This window comes from Oncorhynchus clarkii, chromosome 14, assembly GCF_045791955.1.
Source record: "Oncorhynchus clarkii lewisi isolate Uvic-CL-2024 chromosome 14, UVic_Ocla_1.0, whole genome shotgun sequence".
NCBI lineage: Eukaryota > Metazoa > Chordata > Actinopteri > Salmoniformes > Salmonidae > Oncorhynchus > Oncorhynchus clarkii.
Window position 1 is genome coordinate 20,765,941 of NC_092160.1, and position 9,331 is coordinate 20,775,271.

Genomic DNA, 9,331 nt, shown 5'->3' on the forward strand with positions numbered 1-9,331 from the left:
CACATTGTTCCTGTGAAGAAAAATATCTTCCCTCCTTCATCTGTCCTTCTCTACACATTATTTCGGGGCCAACTTCTTGCACTGTTTTATGACAACTGGTTTGCCTTCGATGGCAGAAGAAAAAAATATATAACTCATCGGAAAGCAACAGCTGGTAGGCTTCAGCCCTGCTGCTGGGCCGATACCGCTGGCCGAAGATACGGCTAAGGTTAATAGATAGCAGGATTTCATCCCAATGAAAGGTATATCACATTTACAGGTGACTGCTGCTATCAGGTCCGGCGCTTGACAATGGACTAAATGGTGGTGTCACTGCAGTGCGCTGACAGCCCTCCAAATATAGGGGAGGAGAGAGGGATGGAAAGGAGGAGAGAGATAGGGGTGAGGGAGTGGAGAAAGGTTGTAGCAGACACATCGGTGCCTGGGAAGACGGTGCTGCAGACACAGAACACATAAATAGCCGGTGTATAAGGGGCCCTGAGGGAGGGAGGGGCCTCAGACCAACGTCAACCAACGCCATTCCAGTAGCCCTGTCCTCTGCCTGCTCCTGTGTCCTCTCTCTCCAGGATAGAAAATTATCATTAGAATAATTCAATTGAATTGACAGGTGACCACGGCCAGGCAAGTGCTGATATTCTGTCTGGCGTCTGTGGGATTAGAGCTGGCCCGGAGTCTTCGTGGGTAATTCTTGAAGACAAATAGAAAGTCTCCCCAGACACGGCCCCCTGCGAGGCGGCAGGCAGCCGGCTCTAATTAGCAAGGGAGGTGTGAAGGAGAAATCATTACTTTATATCCACACACTGACTGCATGCCCTACATCCCCTCACAGGGGGGTTGAGGTGTGTGTGTGTGTGTGTGTGTGTGTGTTTGTGTGCACGCGCATGTGTGTGTGTGTGTGTTTGGAGGGTGGAAGGAAAGAGAGAGATATCACAAGTGTCAAGGAGATGAAAATGGAGGGATGACCATAAGAAGAGCAGGAAGAGAAGAAAGCGAGCGAGAACAGGTGAAGAGAGGGTAGGATGATGAAGAGACTGAGAAAGGGTAGATTAGTAAGAGGCATCCCACTCTGGAAAAGGGAGGGTGGAGACAGGTGGGAGGGAGGAGACAGGTGGGAGGGTGGAGACAGGTGGGAGGGAGGAGACAGGTGGGAGGGTGGAGACAGGTGGCAGGGTGGAGACAGGTGGGAGGGTGGAGACAGGTGGGAGGGAGGAGACAGGTGGCAGGGTGGAGACAGGTGGGAGGGTGGAGACAGGTGGGAGGGAGGAGACAGGTGGGAGGGTGGAGACAGGTGGGAGGGTGGAGACAGGTGGGAGGGTGGACACAGGTGGCAGGGTGGAGACAAGTGGGAGGGTGGAGACAGGTGGCAGGGTGGAGACAGGTGGGAGGGAGGATACAGGTGGGAGGGTGGCGACAGGTGGGAGGGTGGAGACAGGTGGGAGGGTGGTCACAGGTGGGAGGGTGGACACAGGTGGGAGGGTGGAGACAGGTGGGAGGTTGGAGACAGGTGGGAGGGAGGAGACAGGTTGGAGGGAGGAGACAGGTGGGAGTTAGGAGACAGGTGGCAGGGAGGAGACAGGTGGCAGGGAGGAGACAGGTGGCAGGGAGGAGACAGGTGGGAGGGAGGAGACAGGTGGGAGGGTGGAGACAGGTGGGAGGGTGGAGGCAGGTGGGAGGGAGGAGACAGGTGGGAGGGTGGAGACAGGTGGGAAGTTGGAGACCGGTGGGAGGGTGGAGACAGGTGGGAGGGAGGAGACAGGTGGGAAGTTGGAGACAGGTGGGAGGGTGGAGACAGGTGGTAGGGAGGAGACAGGTGGGAGGGTGGAGACAGGTGGGAAGGTGGAGACAGGTGATAGGGAGGAGACAGGTGGGAGGGTGGAGACAGGTGGGAGGGTGGACACAGGTGGGAGGTTGGAGACCGGTGGGAGGGTGGAGACAGGTGGGAGGGTGGAGACCGGTGGGAGGGTGGAGACCGGTGGGAGGGTGGAGACAGGTGGGAGGTTGGAGACAGGTGGGAGGGTGGAGACAGGTGGTAGGGAGGAGACAGGTGGGAGGGAGGAGACAGGTGGGAGGGTGGACACAGGTGGGAGGGTGGACACAGGTGGGAGGGTGGACACAGGTGGGAGGGTGGACACAGGTGGGAGGTTGGAGACCGGTGGGAGGGTGGAGACAGGTGGGAGGGAGGAGACAGGTGGGAAGTTGGAGACAGGTGGGAGGGTGGAGACAGGTGGTAGGGAGGAGACAGGTGGGAGGGTGGAAACAGGTGGGAGGGTGGAGACAGATGGGAGGGAGGAGACAGGTGGGAGGGTGGAGACAGGTGGGAGGGTAGACACAGGTGGCAGGGAGGAGAAGGCTGGCAGGGAGGTTAAAGGTGGGAGGTTGGAGATAGTTGGGAGGGTGGAGACAGGAGGGAGGGGGTTACGTGCTGTGACCATTGCACCCAGCAGAAAAGCCATCTGGTTGTAATTGCGGTGGGTTCGGACCCTGATTGATGGCAGGGAAGCCTGTCAGACCACCAACACACATCTGGTGTTGTGCAGTGGGGACCTGCATAGGCCCCTCCCATGGTCCCCCTCCAAGCTTGGGCCGACGATGTCAGGCAGTCATGATTCAAGAGCACCGGTGTCTTCCTCCAAACCCAGCATGCCTGGAGCACAAACAATCAGGTAAGACTCAAAACAGTAGCCCCCTGCCAGGATTAATGAGCCCCAGACTAGAGAAAAAGCTTGCTCTCTCATTCCGTTAAGCTCCCTCCTTTGTTTTACAAGCCGGGGCTCCAGCATGTCCAGCGTGCCGCCACACCTCATCAGGGTTACATCTCTTTACCAGGAAGTTCAAGTAGAGAAAAGGGAGAGGGGAAGAACTACAAACGAGTGTATGTTGATCTAAGTAAAAGCGTCCTGTTCATGTACGGACACAAATCGCCACAGGCATACAGTGCATATTCTAACCAGTTATGGCTATCTAGTTTAGGGTAAACGCTACAAGTAAATGATGCATTCTTCCCTATCCGAACTCGGTACACTCACCCGACTGCCATCGCTCCGAGAGCATCTTCAATAATTCAACATTGCTCAGTTTTGCATGAAGGCTTTTAAAACGTGTGATATTTATTTAATGGGGACAGAATGCGTTAAAAGCCAAGAAGATAGAGCCCTGTTGCATTTCTCCCCCTTTCAGTGATGCACTTATACCGAGCAGCAGTTACAAACACAAGGCACTTTAGCTTTCTGCTCTCCAGTACAGTTAGCATACCTTTGACTGTATGGGAATCTGAGGGACGAATAGTGGAAAAGGAAGAAGCAAGATTTTTTTTATTTGTTTCTTTATAGGATGAGACAGCGAGACATAAGACACTTTCATTGTCGGTCAGTAAAAGGACACACGCTCACCTACACAGAGACATGTCTGTACAACTGACCTGGGTTTAAATAGTACTTATGTTCTTTCAAATGCTGTAGCTACGCTTGTTTGAGCAGGCCTGGCTCAATTGAACCAATGGAATAGTCCCTACAGTGCAAACCCTGCCCATCTGGTACTCCAGGCTCAATCAAACACTCAAGACAAATACTACTTGAACCCAGGTCTGCTGTAAAACCATCATACAGTACCCTAAACCTGCAGTACAGGACAACCGGATGCAAATACTCTTAATTACTGGAAGAAGAACAGAATTGCTCTAAAAATACCCTTGAGTCTGACTTGAACCAGGCTGCAAAAAAGTAAGCCAGGGTGAAGGAATGCATGTTGAGGGGTGAAGTAGGTGAGCTGGTGGCATGACGTATAATCTTTCCCCTAAAAAAAAGCGCCCTTTCAGCACGTATTCATAAAGGTTCTCTAAGTGGCTCCAGTGGGACTCTGGCGGGGCCCTCCCTACAGACTGAGACATTTCATAGGCCCACAGGCAGAGCGAGCTGAGAGCAGAGCGGGCAGAGAGAGAATGTCTTCATCATGAACGGAATAGGAATGACGCCCCACTGGGGTCTATTAGGGAGCATTTAAAAACAATGGCAGCATTCACCGACTTACATGCTGAGAAGCAAAGGGAAAGCACCTTAAAGTCCCTTTTTTATCACGGCAGTGGGCTTGAGGTCAGTGCAGTGACATGTTAAGGGCCTATGATATCCTCTAAGGTATTTGGTGCAGCCGTTTGGTGTGGCCGAAGGGAGGGTAAACTGACCACACCTTTAGGGTAACCATATGACAAAACCATCTGAGTTTGTGAAAGTAATGTGGCAGAAAAAGTACTTGGTCCTGATTGGCCCCGACTTGGAAAATTAGATCGGTGAACAACAGCCGTACGTTGGCCAGACGTTACAGTAGCTAGATGTTACAGTAGCCAGACGTTACACTGGCCAGATGTTACAGTAGCCAGACGTAACAGTAGCCAGACGTAACAGTAGCCAGACGTTACACTGGCCTGACGTTACACTGGCCAGACGTTACAGTAGCCAGTCGTTACAGCAGCCAGACGTAACACTGTCCAGACTTTACAGTGACCAGACGTTACAGTGACCTGACGTTACAGTGACCTGACGTTACAGTGGCCTGATGTTACAGTGACCAGATGTTACAGTGACCAGACGTTACAGTGACCAGACAGTGACCAGACGTTACAGTGACCAGACGTTACAGTGACCAGACAGTGACCAGACGTTACAGTGACCAGACGTTACAGTGACCTGACGTTACAGTGACCAGACGTTACAGTGACCTGACAGTGACCAGACGTTACAGTGACTTGACGTTACAGTGACCTGATGTTACAGTGACCAGACGTTACAGTGACCAGACAGTGACCAGATGTTACAGTGACCAGACGTTACAGTGACCAGACATTACAGTGACCAGACAGTGACCAGACGTTAGTGACCAGACGTTACAGTGACCAGACGTTACAGTGACCAGACGTTACAGTGACCAGACGTTACAGTGACCAGACGTTACAGTGACTTGACGTTACAGTGACCTGATGTTACAGTGACCAGACGTTACAGTGACCAGACGTTACAGTGACCAGACGTAACAGTAGCCAGACGTTACACTGGCCTGACGTTACACTGGCCAGACGTTACAGTAGCCAGTCGTTACAGCAGCCAGACGTAACACTGTCCAGACTTTACAGTGACCAGACGTTACAGTGACCTGACGTTACAGTGACCAGACGTTACAGTGACCAGACGTTACAGTGACCTGACGTTACAGTGACCAGACGTTACAGTGACCAGACATTACAGTGACCTGACGTTACAGTGACCTGACGTTACAGTGACTTGACGTTACAATGACCAGACGTTACAGTGACCTGACGTTACAGTGACCAGACGTTACAGTGACCAGACGTTACAGTGACCAGACGTTACAGTGGCTTGACGTTACAGTGACCAGACGTTACAGTGACCAGACGTTACAGTGACCAGACGTTACAGTGACCAGACGTTACAGTGACCAGACGTTACAGTGGCTTGACGTTACAGTGACCAGACGTTACAGTGACCAGACGTTACAGTGACCAGACATTACAGAGGTCAGTTCTCATTTAAACTGCACTTAGTACATTTACTTCCTGTATCCCTGATGAATCAGGTGTCATCCATTTTTAGCTCTTGGCTGACGGAATTCTCCGCTCGACGTGGCGCTCATTAAAATTGTATTGGAAAGGTGCCATTTTCACTTATTAGCTTAATTGTCTGGTTATGTAGATGGGACAGATGACATTGAAGGTGTCTGTGCCAAAGGACATGTACAATCGCTATAGTCAGGCCTGACGTTTGAAAGAAGCCGATCACTTGCTGGACATGATTCATACACCAAGCCCCTGAATTAGGCCACAGACAAATTAAATGAGCTTGCTCATAAATTATGGCAGTAGTGGGTGATACATCAGCGTCATACTAGTCATCAATCACCCAGGGGTGGAACTATTCACGTCGCTCCGTGTACAGCAGCTACCTGACTAGCAAGCTGGTGTCGTTCATGTTCGGCTTACTGCTCACCTCATTCAGTTTCTCAAAGCTGCGGGATGAGTGCTTCTGTAACAGTTTCAGTGCTAACCTTAATGCAAACCTGAGTATTAGCTCAATAATAATAATCACAATAATACATTTAATTTATAACATGCTTTTCATTGAAAAACATTCTCATATTGCTAAAGCTCAGTGATAACTGTGTCAGGGCAAACTTCAGTCATGCTTCCTCACTGTGGCTGATGACAGACACTGTACATGAACGCAGCTCTCCCCTGATGATAGGCACATCAAACCAATTGGAGGACTGTGAGTCATCAATGGCAAGCCATCAAAACGGTTGTAGTTGACAGGTGTGTTTGAGAACATGTTTTAATATGTCCTTGTGTGTGTGTGTGTGTGTGTGTGTGTGTGTATAAATGTTTGTGAAACATTTATTCATCAAGCAGCATGTGTCTGCACAATTGTGTGTGTCAATTCTTACAGCATGACCATATGCATTTGTGTAAGTGTACATTTGTGTACAAGTTTGCTTAGGTGTTTGTATTTGCAGGGCTGAATAAGGTCTGTATGAGGGTTGTATTAGGGCTGTATGAGATCTGTATGAGGACTGTGAGGTCTGTATGAGGGCTGTATCAGGGCTGTATGAGGTCTGTATAAAGGCTGTATGAGGGCTGTTTGAGGTCTGTATGAGGGCTGTATGAGGTCTATATTAGGGCTGTATGAGGTATATATGAGGGCTGTATGAGAGCTGTATGAGGTCTGTATTAGGGCTGTATGAGGTCTGTATGAGGTCTGTATTAGGGCTGCATGAGGTATATATTAGGACTGTATGAGTGCTGTATGAGGGCTATATTAGGGCTGTATGAGTGCTGTATGAGGGCTATATTAGGGCTGTATGAGGTATATATTAGGGCTGTATGAGTGCTGTATGAGGGCTATATTAGGGCTGTATGAGGTCTGTATGAGGTCTGTATGAGGGCTGTATGAGGGCTGTATGAAGTATATATTAGGACTGTATGAGTGCTGTATGAGGGCTATATTAGGGCTGTATGAGGTCTGTATGAGGGCTATATTAGGGCTGTATGAGGTCTGTATGAGGTATATATGAGGGCTGTATTAGGGCTGTATGACAGCCGTATGAGTCTATATGAGAGCTGTATGAGGGCTGTATAGGGCTGTATGAGGGCTGTATGAGGTTTGTATTAGGGCTGTATGAGGTATATATGAGAGCTGTATGAGGTCTGTATTAGGGCTGTATGAGGGCTGTATGAGGTCTGTATGAGGTCTGTATTAGGGCTGTATGAGGTATATATTAGGTCTGTATTAGGGCTGTATGAGGGCTGTATGAGGTCTGTATGAGGTCTGTATTAGGGCTGTATGAGGTATATATTAGGGCTGTATGAGGTCTGTTTGAGGGCTGTATTAGGGCTGTATGAGGGCTGTGTGAGGGCTGTATTAGGGCTGTTACAGTGGGTAATACACAGAGCCTTGGAAGTAATTTCCTCTCTCTCATCTGTGATCAGCCCGGCTCTCCATTCTTTCCTCAAGGTCTGTTTGATCGGTACATTACATGTGTGTGAGTCACAGCGAACCTTCCCAACTCTCCCTGTAATGAGAAAGATTACACTTTCACTCAGTTCAACATCTTACAAATACTTTGCCAACACAAACCACCTGGTGTAAGATATATTATGGAGAGGTTTTCTTCCCCCCTCTGAAAAAAAGCTAGACCTAACCCTAGCTGTCAGAAATGTTGTGCTTGCCTCTCAACCACTGACACAATTTTGTTTTGTTCTTGCTCAAGGTAAAAGGTTGCAAAAGATCCATTACGGACCAGCAGTAAACAAGCAAAGTATTTTCAAACATTACACTCATCCACCCCCATGATAAATAATAGAGGTATCTTCAATTTATTTTTGTTAATTGATGGATTTCGCCAGTGAATGTGACGACTTCAATGTTGAAGCTACTCAGAACTTAGTCATGTATCTTGATGAAACTATTTGGACCTGGGTTCACACACCGTCTCTATTCAAAACACATCAATAATCAGCTGTGTTATTCGTCATATTGATTTGGATCATTAAAATGTGTTCATGGGGCAGTAAATCCCTCGCAGACTATCTAATATACAGCAATCAACGCCCACACTGACATGAACACATCAAGGAAACCCCCGCGAGTTGAAAAATAACATGCAATCAATCATGAAGATTTCCTTGATTCATCCGACATCTGAAACAGATGAAAAATTTATGAAAGGAACACAAATTAGTATATTCTAGGAGGGCAATTCCATCAAAAGCAACACGGCCCTACTAAAGTATTCTATTGCCAATGATTGACATCCTCTTGAAATGCTTAGGTGCAGGTTAATTGTGTTAGAGGTGAGATCCTGTTGCTGCTCTCCCAATCCTTTTAATATGGACCTCTTAACACGACTCAGGATATGACCCAGATACAGACACGGGAGGCTCAATATTCATAGTGGTTTATTAAAACCACAGGGGGCAGGCAAACGGCAGGTTGAGGACAGGCAGAGGTTCGTAAACCAGCTCCAACTCTGATAGGTACAGGGTGGCAGGCAGGCTCAGGACAGGTAGAAGTTCTTAAACCAGGTCAGAGTCAGATAGGTACAGGACGGCAGGCAGGCTTGGGATCAGGGCACGCAGAATAGGTCAGAACCGGAGGAACTGGAAAACAGGGACTAGAGAGCACAGGAGTACGAGAAAAAAGCATGCTAGTACTGTCACGCCTGCTCCCGCTCTTCCCCCCTGGCACTCGAGGGCGCCAGGCTCCCCAGGATTGCACACTCCTGCCATCATCATTACACACTCCTGCCATCATCATTACGCACACCTGCCTTTCCCCCCGTCACACGAATAAGCGATTATTAGACTCACCTGGACTCAATCACCTCTGTCATTACCTTCCCTATATCTGTCTGTTCCCCGCTCTGTTCCCTGCTTCTGCATTAATGTTTGTATGTCGTTGCTACCCGTGTGCAGACGTTCCTGTTCCTGTCATGTTACCTGTCTGTTCCGCATTAAATGTTCAACCTGCTTCTCATCTCCAGCGAACCTTTTATTGTCGTCTGACGACATCAAACTTGTCGTTGTCGTTATAAAAAAGTATAAACACAAAAACGTAGCCTGTAAATTCAGTAATTTGTGTGGTATTAAAAAATATTCTGCTAATATGTAAAATTATGTAGAATTGCATGACATTTTTATAAAAGGCAATATTTCTTGGGCCTGGAAATACAATAATAGATCAATGCCATGCTTTTACTATAAAGGAGATCTTTCCACACCTACTCTTCTTGTCCACAGTGGTCTGTGGACCCACAACCTTCTGGCCCACAG

General features: G+C 48.6%; 1 protein-coding gene across 1 annotated transcript; it reads right to left on the reverse strand.

The window, feature by feature from the left end:
* Positions 1–1,444: 1,444 nt before the first annotated feature.
* On the reverse strand, positions 1,445–3,037 carry LOC139365842 (uncharacterized). Its single transcript, XM_071102904.1, has 3 exons — positions 3,027–3,037; positions 2,763–2,817; positions 1,445–2,350 (listed from the first exon to the last, which is right to left on the reverse strand). The coding sequence occupies exons 1-3, from the start codon at positions 3,035–3,037 to the stop codon at positions 1,445–1,447; spliced, it is 972 nt and encodes a 323-aa protein (XP_070959005.1).
* Between the last annotated feature and the right edge of the window lie 6,294 nt (positions 3,038–9,331).

What these genes read in the sequence shown, in the direction of transcription:
- LOC139365842 (XM_071102904.1), bottom strand. An exon ending in ACATGCTGGAGCCCCGGCTT is followed by an intron (nt 2,351 to 2,762) that starts GTAAAACAAAGG and finishes CCTCCCTGCCAG; the next exon opens with CCTTCTCCTCCCTGCCACCT.